The sequence below is a fragment of the Lygodium microphyllum genome, chromosome 9 (assembly GCF_053477565.2).
Source record: "Lygodium microphyllum isolate KBCC chromosome 9, Lygodium_microphyllum_v1.1.10, whole genome shotgun sequence".
In the NCBI taxonomy this organism is placed as follows: domain Eukaryota; kingdom Viridiplantae; phylum Streptophyta; class Polypodiopsida; order Schizaeales; family Lygodiaceae; genus Lygodium; species Lygodium microphyllum.
The window spans coordinates 43,476,391-43,490,510 of record NC_141143.1 but is presented as its reverse complement, the minus strand read 5'-3'; the positions used below and the strand labels follow the sequence as shown (position 1 = coordinate 43,490,510).

Below are 14,120 nucleotides of genomic sequence, written 5' to 3'. Positions count from 1 at the left end.
CTCAAGCCAGGAAAATGCAGCTCAAGCAAGAGTTGCATAATATACAAAGAGAAAATATGAGCATCAATGACTACCACATGAAGGTGAAGATTGCAGATGCACTTGCTTCCATTGGGTCGCCAGTGGAAGATGATGATTTAGTTTCTGTGACCTTGAATGGTCTAGGAAAGGATTATGCACAGTTTCGAACATCCATTTCTGTCCATGAAAGATTTCCTGATTTTGAGGAGTTGATTGCTCTTCTAATTTCTGAGGAGCAGAGAAATGGTGGTGCATCTTCTTCAGGAGGAACTTCAAAAGAAGCTGTCTTCTACTCAAATGCTGGAAGAGGTAGAGGCAGAGGTAGAGGAGGCCGATCTGGAGGCCGTGGTAGAAATCAGAATATGCAGCAAACTCAAGACAACCAGTCCTATGGAGGAGGGCGTGGTAACTCTAGAGGCAGGGGGAGCCAAAGAGGTCGTGGTGGATGGCAAAGAGGGCAAAATGCAAACAGCAATGTTGAATGCTACTACTGTGGTAAAATGGGTCATATGGCTAAAGACTGCTATAAAAAGCAGAATGAGATCATGAATGGAAAACTGCAACAAGGAAATTATGCATCTTCTAGTATACACGGTGATGATAGAAATGAGCATTTGTTTATGGTGCAGCACATGAACAATTCTGTGACAAGTGCAGAAGAAAGCAACGATGTATGGTATGTTGACTCAGGTGCATCAAACCACATGACAGGTCATGCAGAATGGATGGAGGATGCAAGGAAAATGGAAAAACCAGGATTTGTGGAGACTGGTGATGATATTACACATCCTATTGTACAAATTGGAAAAATTCCCTTGTCTATGCAGGATGGGAAAAAGAAATACCTGTCCGATGTATTTCATGTCCCGAATATCACCAAGAATCTGGTTTCTGTTGGTTAAATGGTTGAGCAGGGCTTGCAGGTCAGATTTAATCCTCATGGATGCTTTGTTGAGGATATGAAAAATAAAGGTCGCTTGATAGCAAAAGGAAAGAAGAAGGGCAGAATGTTTACGTTCGATGCAGACATGTCTGAATTGAGTGCAGCAATGTTTGCACATGGGACCGGTGTAGTTGCAGATATTGATATCTGGCATTAACACATTGGTCATGTTAATGTACAACGACTTAAGTCAATGTACGCCCAAAATATTGTTGCAGGATTGTCTAGATTCAAGGTTGCAGAAATGCATAAGGTATGTAAAGCCTGTCAGTTTAGAAAACAGGCAAGGAAACCATTTTCTAAACATGTTCAAGAGAGTAAGAAGCCATTAGAATTAATCCACTCTGATGTGTGGACTACTAAAGCTGCATCTCTTGGAGGCTGTCATTATTTTGTCACTTTTATTGATGACTATAGTAGAAAAAGTTTGGGTGTATTTTATGAAAAAGAAAAGTGAAGTTTTTGGGCATTTCAAAACTCTTAAAGCTATGGTTGAAAAAGAAATAGGCCTGCAAATAAAATGCCTAAGGTCAGATGGAGGGGGAGAGTACCTCTCAAATGAGTTTGCAAGGTTCTTGCAGGAGCATGGCATAAAGCAGCAATATTCATGCAGGCATACCCCACAGCAAAATGGAATTGCAGAAAGAAAAAACAGGCATATTGGAGAGGTATCTCGTGCCATGCTCAATGAAAAAGACATGCTAGATTTTTATTGGGCTGAAGCAGTTGCTACAACAGTCTACATAATGAACAGGACTCCCACTGCAGCAACACATGGAATGACTCCAGAGGAGAGGTATACTGGTAGGAAACCAGATATTTCTCATTTGAAAATCTTTGGTTGCATTGCCTATGTTCATGTGCCAGATGAGTTGAGATCCAAGTTGGATCCAAAAGCTGAGAAGTGCATCTTTATTGGTTACTCTCTGTAGCAGAAAGGGTATAGATGCTATAACCCTTCTACTCGTAAGTTTACAGTGATGAGAGATGTTGTTTTTGATGAGATGAGTAGTTGGTATAAACCAATAAATGTGATTGATGATGTAGATGCACAAAATGGTAATGCTGCACAGAATTCACAGTAGCAGTCACAAAATATTAGTGGACCTGGAGTGTCCTCTAGCAGTGGTTCACATTCTTCGCCATGGACAGGCAGATTGAGATCAGGAGAATCTTCTCAAAGCAATGCAGATAGTGGTATGCAGGTTTCACGAAAAGGAAAAGAGAAGGTAGATCAGCCCATGTTTGATGTGAATGCAGGTCACTCTTATGTGGATGGTGAATCCAGTGGCTCAGAACAGAGCATTGATGATGAGTTGGGTATCCCCTCTATTGTTACACCTGGAGTAAGGAAGACCAGGGATGTTTTGAGAGCACCTGGAAGTGAGCCTACTTTGCGTAGGTCTACCAGAGCTAGGTATCCTGTGGATAGGCTAAAATATGATGGATTTACAGCCATCCACTATGCATATATGGTCAAAGTGATACAGGAACCAGAACCCACTTCTTTTGAGCAAGCCATGGAAAAAGAAAAATGGGAGAAAGCCATGGATGAACAAATGTATGCCTTGGAAGCAAATGCTACATGGGAGTTGGTACCTTTGCCTAATGGTAAGAATGCAATTGACTGTAAGTGGGTTTATAAGGTGAAGCACAATGCAGATCGTTCTGTGAACAGATACAAGGCAAGATTAGTAGTCAAGGGGTATGCACAAACATATGGCATTAATTATGAAGAAACATTCAGTCCGGTTGCAAGGATGGCAACCGTAAGAGCAGTCATTGCTATGGCTACATCAAAGGGATGGTCTTTACATCAGATGGATGTAAAGAATGCCTTCTTGCATGGTGATTTGCAAGAAGAGGTCTATATGGAGCAGCCACCAGGTTATGTGCATGCTGTTCATCCCGAGTTTGTTTGCAGGTTGAAGAAAGCCTTGTATGGCTTGAAGCAAGTACCTAGAGTATGGTCTGATAAGATAGAGCAGTATCTTGTTACTATTGGCTTTCAGATTTCCAAGGCAGATTTCTCACTTTATGTGAGAAAAACAGAGAAATGTATTATGTTGCTTGTCATTTATGTTGATGATTTGATTATGACAGGTGATAGTGATGAAGATATCCTTCATGTGAAAATGCTATTGAAGCAAAAGTTTAAGATGAAGGAATTGGGAGAGCTGCGTTATTTCTTAGGCATTGAGGTGATTAGATCACCAAGTGGGATACAGCTCTTGCAGAGGCAGTATGGATTGGACATGCTGTCCAAATATGGGATGACAGGTTGTAAGCCTATTTCAGTTCCTTTGGAGCAGAATGTGAAGCTGAGCACAAATGCGGGTGAGCTTCTGGAAGACCCTACTATGTACAGATGCATAGTAGGAAGTTTGATTTATATGACTATTACCAGGCCAGATTTGAGCTATACTGTTGGATTGGTAAGTCAGTTTATGCAGGCTCCAAGGAAATCGCATTTGGATGTGGCTAGACGCATGCTCAGGTATGTGAAGTCCACATTGCAGTATGGACTATTTTATGAGACGGGGGTTCAGATACAGTTGCATGGATACACTGATGCTGATTGGGCTGGTAGTATTTCTGATAGACGATCTACCAGTGGGTATATGTTCTCTTTTGGGAGTGCTGCAGTCACTTAGAGCAGCAAGAAACAGCCTACAGTTGCCTTGTCGAGCACAGAGGCTGAGTACAGGGGTGCAGCAATGGCTGCATGTGAGGTAGCTTGGTTGCATAAACTAGTTTATGATATGTATCAGTCTACAGATGGGCCAGTTGTCATTTATTGTGACAACATGAGTAGTATACACTTGGCAAATAACCCAGTCTATCATGCTAGAACAAAGCACATTGAGGTGCATTATCACTGTGTGTGGGAGAGGGTTTTACTAGGTCTTATTGATCTAGTTTATGTCAGCACAGAGGATCAGGTAGTTGACATATTCACGAAGGCATTGGGCACAGAGAAGCTGCGCAAGTTCAGAGACCTGCTTGGTGTGTAGGAATTGGGATTGAGCTCGAGGGGGAGTGTTGAGAGATCGAGCTCCAGTCGTGATATGCCAGGGTGACCGTTGTGCATTTATGTCACCGACTTGTCAGTTGCAGATGCGGTTGGTACACCGCCCATGAATAATAGCTAGATGACAGCTATCCTTATCTACTCTAGTTCGTGGCTCAGTTAGTATGCCACCTTAGTTATTTGAGTTTGGTTTGAGACCCATATATAGGGTTCTTCTATTTCTTTGTATGAGAGTTCTTTTTGGCTTACACAACTAAGAAGAGGAAAACTGTTTTCAGCCTCCACCTCTGTGTGTATTCCCCCATTGTGCAGGCAAGAAAGCTACAAGTGAGACTCCTTCCTTCTCTCCCACAATCTTGACAAGGCCTTCTCGAACTCGAAGAGTAGTATAGCCAGCCCCTGGCCACTGTGCTCGGTCCACTCGATCATCTCGAAGAAAGTAAAAACATTGTCTAGGATGGCTCCTATCCTAGACAAAACCTATTTGTGTGTCATGAATGATGTCTAGAAGCATGGAGCGAAGTCGCCTACCGATCATCTTGGCTAGTGCCTTATAGATCACTGACAAGGTGATTGGCCTCCACTAGGATAGCTCCAACCGGTCTCCCCCTTTGGGTAGGATACTGACAAGAGCTGCTAATAGACTCCCAGACATCCATCTTGATTTGAAAATCTCCTGAAAGGCCACTAGTAGGGGGCGTTTCGCATTCACAAGACTCTCCATTCAACCTTCACCACCTCTCCCAGTAGGTAGTGAAGACGGCCTTCAAAGGACCATCCTCTCTCGGGCATTTTTACCCATCTTGTGCATGAAAAGCCTCCTCTAATTCCTTCTTTTTTAAGGGGTCTAGGAGGGATGACCCATCTCCTTTGTGACGAGGGACGGAATGCGGTCCCAAACCTACTGTCTACAATGCTCTTCACTAGCCGAGCCAGCCTCCTATTGAAAAAGGTGTCTGTACTAGTCAATGGCAGTCTCCATCACCTCATCTAGGCTAGAGCGAATTCTCCCATACTGATCCGGGAGGTTGCGAATTTGAACTCTTAATGTGCACGGCTGGTGCACTCAGAAAAGCTCCCTACACATCATTTTCCCCTTCCACGCCCAAAAGGCTGTTGAGGTACAAAAGGGGAACTCCGAGCACTTGTCCTCAAGACCAGCGAGGCTGCGCGTGCTGGCATCTCTTGCGTGTGGAGATTGGGATCCCTAGGTGCCTCCTGGAGAAGTCTCTATGTGGAAGCTAGGTCTCCCCGAAGTGCTCTCTTCTCCTCTCGGCTCTGCTGCCTGGCTTGTAGGGCTACCTCCTGGCATATCGTGCTGGACTTGGCTAAGATCTCTACAACCTCATCTACGATCCGGTCCCTCCTATCCCATTCCCTAGTCCAAAGCTGCTCAATCTACCTCCTCACCTCCTCCCTCCTATAGATTGAGTCAAGGATCCAACACGATCGTGTGTCGAGGGTTGAAGCTGGAACATCGAGTGTGAGGAGAACTTAGACAAGGTGGTGCCAGCCAATTGCCCTACTTGACCTCCTTGAGAGCACCGCCACTCTCCCACATAATACGGGTCCAACCATTCCAGAAGAGCTTCGCCCAGCATCTATACCCCCAAGAGAAGTCCAACGACCTCTCCCTAAAAGCTAGCTCTTACTGCGAGAAGGAAGACTTCCCATACCTCCTGCTCCTCCCTTGCCATACCCTAGTAGTCTCTAACCTTTGCCCCGCTGATCCTCTAGGGTTCCAGGTTTTTGAAATCTCCTCCAACAATCCGAGAGTCTACCCCTGAAAATCTCCATCCAGAACCTACTACGTGCCCTAACCTCTGTAGGAGCATAGACATTAAGGACTCCAAGGCATGAGTCCCCCATGTCCAATCCGATCCATAGAACCCTCCCTTCCACTATTGTCCCTTGATCATGCACACAGGCGGTAAGCCTCAGGCCAATAGAGGTGCATATGCCTCTACACCTACTATGGGCACTAATAGAGTACTTCTAGTAGGTGTGTGAGATACCTAGAAGTACCTTCTCTACCCGTGCCATTGGGCCTACACGGGGGTGAGCTTGTGCTCCTACAGAAGTAATATATTGATCCGTTTGGCAAAGGCAAGCTACAACTCATGTGGAACAATCAACTTCGTGGAACCACGTGTCCCACTATAGTGGAGGTTATTAACATTCCAGGATGCTAGATGTAAACTCATGGGGAAGCCTGTGACTCTTCGAACATTCATCTATTCGGTGTGGAAGCTGCCGATGAAGAAGAAGAGCTATGGGGGTATGCAAATGCACTTTGTAGCAGGCCTGGAATGTGAACTCCATTCCCCCATGGTGGCTCTCCGGTGGACCTTGGGGGTAATCAATGCTCCAGGCAGTATCACCAAGGTATCTATCAGCCAAGTTGAGAGGCGTGACTCTATACACTGGTAGAAGTCGACAGCATGTGCGAGAGGCCACTCGATCATATCCATCAGTGCTCTCCACTGTGGAGGGGCTTGAAAAATAATGCTCAGATGTGGGACCTCTGCTCCAGCCCAAAAGTTAATGTCCATCACGCACCCTAGCCAGTGCTGGGAAAAGAGTGCTAGTCCTCCTTCTCCCATCCATTGGGAGATGTGGTCTATAACCTACCCCTTCACTTGCTCCTCTATCTGTGTCTTCATCTAGTCTCCTGAATGAGAGGTCTGAAGGAAGAAAGCATAGTTTGGTCTATACGGTGGTGCTAGTAAATGGTCCTTACCTTGTCATCTCCCTCTCTATCGTCGCTGGACCTGTGTAAAATCATCAGCATCCACCTGCGGGCCTGCCAGTAGAGCCGGCTTGGCTCTAAAGTGCATACAATCTACTACCAAATTACCAAAGTCATGGCATCGCATGCATTGCCATGGCTGTCGGATCACAATAACTTGTAGCTTAAAGGAGTGTCTACCCGTCTCAATCTCTAGAAACTTTGGTATGTTCTTTGTATCTTTACATCCACATGTACCTTCGGGACTCCTCTGGCTATCACTACATATGAAAAGAACGCAGGCATCTCTATGCCAAAGAGCCGTCCAAAGTCCTCCACTAATTGGCGATACTCTACCACCAGTTCGGGGAATAGTAGGGTGAGCTGGTGTTTGAGAAACCTATTGCGGAGTGGGAATTCCTCTACTGTGAAGCCTCTATACCAAGGAACCATATAAATGATCCCCTTCCTGGAGGCATAAGGTGAGCTATCCACTAGCTCACGGGTTGTGTCCACAGAGATGAGTCGAACGATGAAGATCCCTTGACGCAAGAGAACTACCTCCGCGATTTGTGCTATGCTAATGCATAGCATGGAAAGAAGCCAATCCCGAAGCTCAGTCTTGGATTGAAAGTGTCCTACAACTTGACTAGAGATTATTGTTTCTTTCAGTTCCAGCTACTGTGGCACGGACAGCTAAGAGTTGTTCCTCAGAAAAAGGACGATGTGCAAGGTGTTTGAGTGGGGGGCACTCACAGAATGCACCGGCATCTAATCGGAGGTTTCAATTGTGCATCCCTGCTGAGGACCTATGGATCAAGCGGTTGTACTACTGGGGGGGGGGGGGGGGATTTGGGAATGTTACTGTAGATGGAGGGAGCAACTGGGGGGGAGGGTGGTTGAGGGGACAAGGAGGGGTCGTGTGGTAGGTGGGGGGCGTTGGTGAGGAGGGGGTGATGCTATTTTCTGGCGGTGGAGGAGATGTTGGATGCCATGGGTGACAGGCGTAAGACTAGAGCCGCACGGGTGGGGGGCCTACAGGCGAAGGGTCGGAGGGTGAAGGAGGTGGGGGACAGCACGGGGGAGGTTACAGGGCAGGAGGGTAACTAGGCGGGGGCAACGCGATGGAGAAGAGTGCCTGTCGGGAGGGAGAGGTGGAGCGCACCATGGGGGGTGATAGGGCGGGAGGAATAGGGGGTAGCGAGTGCGCGATGGCGGATTAGTGGTGTGATAGGCAGGAACCATTGTCTTTGTCTAACTGCATATGTTAGATACGTATATAATATGGTTAGGCACCATTAGAGGTGGAAAATACCCGTTTTCAAGAGGGGAGGGAAAAAGTTTCCTTTTGGGGTCAAAATTAATCCGCCCTACCGATGTAGCACTTGAGAGGAGTACTAGAGTATAGATATGGTCTGTAACTACCTCTACAAGGTCTCATAAACTACTTATGAGGGTATAAAAAAAGTATAAACTGATTTGGAGGCTATTCAATGTAAAAAGGTGTATTTCAACTTGCAATATGATTGGGCACATTTTGAGGGAAATAAATCTATTTTTTGTGAGAAAATTTAAAAAGTTATTTTAAATACGAGTTGCTGATGTGGCACTTTTGGAACAGTGGTTGGAGAATGAAAAATGCTAGTTACTAGGGTGAAAAGAAAAGGAGACCCTTTCCTTTCTAGATGGGGCCTATAACAAAAAGTTGAGTGGAGCCTAGGAACGTTGGGAGGACTAGTGAAAGAAAAAGCATGCAATGATGACCATGGAAGAGAGACTCATCCAGATTAAGGATTCCTAATCAATTTTTTATAAGGCCCTTTTTGAGTTCATATTTTCCCTAATGGTATGGAAGGCTCCTTAGCCTCCCTCATAGGAGGACAAGCTGTAAGTTTTGCCTAGTAGTTTCAACATTATCTATAAGAGTTTGAGATGCTGGAGGGACCCTACAAATTAGCCAGGAGACAATAGAGGACTGGATATTCATTTTGTGTAAACTTTGTCGTTATGACTAGTATATTGGAAGACTATGAGCCTACCACTATTGAGAAGGTTCTTGCACATAAGCGATGAGCTCGATTCTATCAAGGAAAATGAGACATAGGAGTTAGTTCTGCATTTCCTCGATCCTATGAGACCCTGAATCGAGAAGGGGATACTTTGGTAGGCTTGAGTCACTTTAATTGGCTACATGACACTCACACTTGTTCCATTACCTAATATGTCTTCTCCCTTGGATTCGGTGCAGTTTCTTGGAGCAATAAGAATCAACCTGGCATGGCTCTTTCATTGATGTAGGCTGAGCACTACGCATTGTGGTCTATCACTTAGGGAGCACTGTAGCTGCCGCGATATATTTGCAGAGGTTGGATTCCCACAAGTTGGAGGTGGGCTATTGTCCTAACACTCGACAATGTAGTGAAAAAATGAATGGACTAGCAAAATTTGCACTATACCAAATGTGCACCGAGTTTGATGCGAAGAATACATTGGACAGCTTGCACATTCGTTCGTCCTCTTTCAGTTGAGGGTATTGGCTCCGCACCAATATAGATCTCCGATTAATGTGCATAGTCCTCTGGGTCGTAGACTCGGCTAATGGGGTGATATGCTGAAGGTGATGTGTGAGGTGGATCACGAGCATAGGGGCTCAACCTCTTGCTAAATCTTCGCCTCAGGATAGACATATATCCCCACGGGTGAGAAGATCCAATTTACCTCATAGGAGTGTGAAATGGGTAGAGGGTACCCATTCCTTGGAGCTGACAGCATAGGCATTGAGGGAGATTGCTTTGGTGAAGATGTGAGACATCTCGCAAGGAATTCTCACTTCTGAATGTCAAAATTGTCCTTCACACAGACTCCAGAGTGTGAATCTTTAGCTTTTGAGAGCACCTTTGCTCTGATACTCTGTAAAAAAATAGTGTGGCAAACATGGAGAAATGCAAAACGTACGAAAACACGAGAACACTATTTGATCATGAATGAATGGGAATACGAATATCTGTAGAAATTTGCTGAATGACAATGAATGAATTATACAATCAGGGGAACCTGGATCCTCTGCGTCTCAAAGGACAGGCGCGGAGGTGACTGAGCATGGTTTCAGAAGTGTGTCGTGATGAATCCTGCAAGGCAGCAGCAGTACTGATCCGTGTGCCAGGCTGAGATGAAGATGTCGATGCATTAGACGGAGAAGTGTGCAATCCTCCAGAGTGTGTGACAGTCTCGGATGATGAGACAGTAGAAAGTACAGAAACCAGCAGTGAAAACCTAGAAGAATGATGGTCAATGATGATGCCTGCAATCCGAATGTCTCCAGATAATTAATTGACCGCTGGGTTGCCTGGTGGACAGGCAAACAAGCCGAGGTGTGGGATGAAGTTGCCTGTCAATCAGCTCGAAGCATAGAAATTTGTTCTTCCTTTTCAATGTCACCTTTATATTGTACCTAGTATTAGCATGCCAGCTTCAATTAGTTGAGTTTTATTCTCTTGCACGAGTGGTCAGGATGCTTTGGCATGCATTCTAAACAGCTTGCCAAATCTGTCTCAAAGTCATTAGTCTGCAAGAAAACTGTATCCTTAAAACTTTGTCGTACAACATGCACCTGACTTGAAATCATGTCACCATCTTGCACACCTTGCCGCCACATGAATCATCATTATTTGTCATTGTATTCATAATCACTGTTGTTGTCTCATTATCAGCATCATTGCCCTCATATATATTGTTCATGATGCTACTTAGTAATTGTGTGCACAGACGAGCTGTTTACATATAGAGGAGGAAAATGAGTTTCTAAAACATTAAGTTTTGTCACTTTTGGATGGATTCTTGTAACAGTATATATGTGTATGGGCCCTGAATGGATCTGCTGTTTATGCTTTGGAGAAGTGCAGTGGGAACATGCTCAGGCTCAAGCTTGGCCTGTGTCCATGTTTTGACTGATGTGTGAGGCGATGGCTGACTGTGTGAAGTTACACGTTACAAGTAATATTATTCTATTGATATTGTTGTACTTTTCCTGTGATTGATCTGACTAATTTGATGTGAGTATGCACATTGGAAAGCTGGCTGAAGTTGCTGCAATCAGTCATGGTCCAAACAAATCAAGTACCACCATCGGGATGGCATGTGCCAGACCAAATTTTGCCAGCCATGGTGAGAAGCCTGAACATTTAGGTGATCTGCTGTTGTTTTCACAGTGAGACTCCTGGGTTCTGAACTGTGATTTAGCTGAGATTGTAAAGCTAGGGTTTTTTTAAAGATGGCAAAATTCACAAAAGAGTAGGGTACTTCACAAGTTGTCATGGATGGTTGTATCAGATCCTTTGATAGAACTGTTTTATAACTAACCTAAAAGTAATTCTTTCCTTTCTCTTAAAAGCTCCCCCTCATCCTTCTTACAGCACAACTAATGACAAATTTCCAAGCTGCTCATACATCTGATGATGCCGATTGTGGTACTGTTATGTTGGAGCTGGGGTAATGTTGTCCAATGCTTCATTTTCCTACATGCTTTTGGCGATTTGATCAGGTGGATAATGGATTGTCTGTCTAAAGATTGTAGTAGTTCACCATACACTTTTTGTGATCTGCTGTACAGGCTGTAGCTGACTACCTGCTTATGACCTATGTGGATATCCTGGAACATTAGTGTAGGACATTCTCCTATGATGATCACAGACAGACAGACAGATAGACAGACAAAGAGCTATTTGGGTTCTGACAATTAAGCACTACGTACTCTGTAAAAGGTACTTAGACCAAAGAGTTGATATATATGATGATGCAGAATGTTAGTCTATTTGCCATATTATAATAACATGGTGTGAGTTCAGGTTAGTGTACATCTGAAGCCACCATTGCAAAGGAACAAAACCTTGGGCAGCCATGAAGTCGAGTATCACCCATCTTTGTGAAAATCTAGTTCTGCTGCTGACCCGTCTTTAACAAAATTATTGCCAAAAGGGTGTAAAGCATCGTAATATCCCCTGTAAGGCAATAATAGTCTCAATCCTGCACGTATATACAGAACAAGTGTCATGATACCCCATTGACCATAATGATACTAAAGTGCTGTACCTCATCATCCACCATAGGATCAATCCAGCCATGTATAACGAGGCTTCTATTTGAGCTCGCTCGATCTAAACTCTCGACACAACAGAATATGGTGAAATATGTCTGGAATCAGCGCACCTTGAGATGAGACCGACAAGCAAGGCTCAGAGAAAGGATGGTAGATACACATTTGAACCGCGATTGAAATACATATAAGTACAGAGTTCTTTTAAGGATGGCCATAGTTGGGATTGGCATCAGTATTGGTTCCGACTAATCCCTATTTCTACGTCGAGCATTCATAGCTAATTTGACTACTTGCAAATTGCTATCAAAGGCTAAGGAATACACACTACATCTGAATTCTTTCTTCAACCAGCCCACATGCGCGTATGCGCTAGGATTGAAACCTATTAAAAATAAAAACCAATGTGTTTACCGCCAGTCTGGGAGGGTGAACATATGTGCTGGAGGTAGACTCTATGTTTTGTTCTCGTGGTATCTATAGCCTGCAAAAAATAGCCAATTACAATCATCAGTACATCGAATTGTAGGGGGTGTGCGCGGGTGGAGGTGGTTACACATATAGCCTGCAAAAAGTAGCCAATTACAATCATCAGTACATCGAATTGTAGGGTGTGTGCGCGTGTGGAGGTGGTTACACATAGCTCCCAATTGTAGAATAGAGTTTCATATACTAGGAAAAAACACAATATGCCTTAAGTTTTAAACTTAAAAGGTGCAATCAATTAAGCTAAACCTTTCACCACCATAAAGACAATAGTATTGCTAGTGTAAGTCTTTTTTAAGTTACCTCTGATCTTCTCTTTCGCTTGATTTTCATGGGGATGGTTATAGCCTGTATACTTAGTGTACATAATGAACAAACGAGTAAATAAAAGTTGGACAGTTGCAACTTGAACAATATCAGAGATGGATGATACTGAACCCAAATAAACAGTTGTAGAAAGCAATCACTTAAATTGAGAAGAAAATAGAATAGAGATATGGATAGACCTAGAATGTTACGTTGTGATTAGTCCCTTTCATTCACCACATGACTAGGCACATCATGATTGTATGTTGAAGTGGCATAACGTATTAAAGTAACTTCATATCTACATGGTTATACTAAGCATGCTTACGACTGTAATACCTAGCATAAACATGTGTATGGTGTTTTGCAAGAATTAAAAGGGAGAAATTTTAATATAATATAGAAAGAGATTGTAATTTTTTTCTTGAATTTGATCTAGAAGATTAACTTAATATATCATTATCATTTCTCTTTTCAAATGCACTTTACACTTCATCAATTTTTAGTGGCTTAGCATCTACTACAACTTCAAAAACAATGTTAAGTTTCAATGTGCAATTTGCAAATTTTCTTCTAGTATAAGAAAGAGACACAAAATGGGAACTTCAATAGTCATAATATGTAATTGGGTTTTTTTTAATTCAAACTCATTAAAAGAATAAATAATAAAATGACGGTGACGAGCACTCGCCATCTGCACTATTGTGCAGTGGCGGGTACTGTCAATGTAGTAATACATGGGCATCTAGGCAGAGGCGCCTTTATCTTCAACAACCTCTCACTTAAAGGTGAATCTGTTCCATTGAGGAGTGAAAAGAAAAAAAGATAGTAAAATGTATATATGTACAATAGGATGAGAAAAAACACCATCTCATCTAACATCCATTAATCTCCTAAGGAAGGCAAAGTACTCAGTAGCTAGGCTTTTCATGAGAAGATCTATAAGATTTTCGTCAGCGAAGATCTTGAAAAAGTCAACATACCTGTCCTCCAAGACTCCACATATGAAGTGATACCTTACCTTAATGTGTTTCGTCTTCGCATGGAAGATCGAATTCTTGGCTAGCTAAATAGCACTCATAGAATCCAAATGTAGTGTAGGTATAGTATCAATTTCAAGGTCATGAATCAAATGGCCCTACCATATGGTCTCCTTGGAAGCTCAGTGGCCGCAATATACTCGGTATTAGTGATAGAGAGAGTCATACACTTTTGAACCCTAGACATCTAAGAGACAATATATCTAGCATAGGTGAATACATAGCTAGACGTGGACTTTCTACTATCTTCATGTCTTGCATAATCGGAGTTTGTATACCCCATAACTCATGTATCCTAGCGGCCATAGCAAATACACATATCTGATGTGTCCAGGTATCTCATGATATCTTTCACGCCATCCCAATGCTTCTTGCCAGGTGTAGCCACACAGCGTGCCACAACACCAACTACAAAGGCAATATCTAAACGAGTGGCTATCATGGCATACATTAAACTACCCAAGGTTGATGTA

General features: G+C 43.4%; 1 protein-coding gene across 2 annotated transcripts in view; it reads left to right on the top strand.

The window, feature by feature from the left end:
- The window catches only part of LOC148030986 (MADS-box transcription factor 22-like), a 151,244-nt gene extending 139,019 nt beyond the window's left edge, over positions 1–12,225 (top strand). Inside the window, exons 4-7 of one of the 2 annotated variants that reach the window (XR_015691835.1) lie at positions 10,797–10,887; positions 11,136–11,211; positions 11,333–11,483; positions 11,568–12,225. Coding sequence is in view for 1 of the 2 variants with exons in the window: in XM_087684523.1 (XP_087540649.1) it covers positions 10,797–10,887; positions 11,136–11,211; positions 11,333–11,339 (174 nt within the window). In the remaining variant the exon portion in view is untranslated. Of the gene's footprint in view, positions 1–10,796; positions 10,888–11,135; positions 11,212–11,332 lie in introns of both variants that reach the window. The other variant, XM_087684523.1, reaches the window with a different exon arrangement.
- The last annotated feature ends 1,895 nt before the right edge of the window (positions 12,226–14,120 follow it).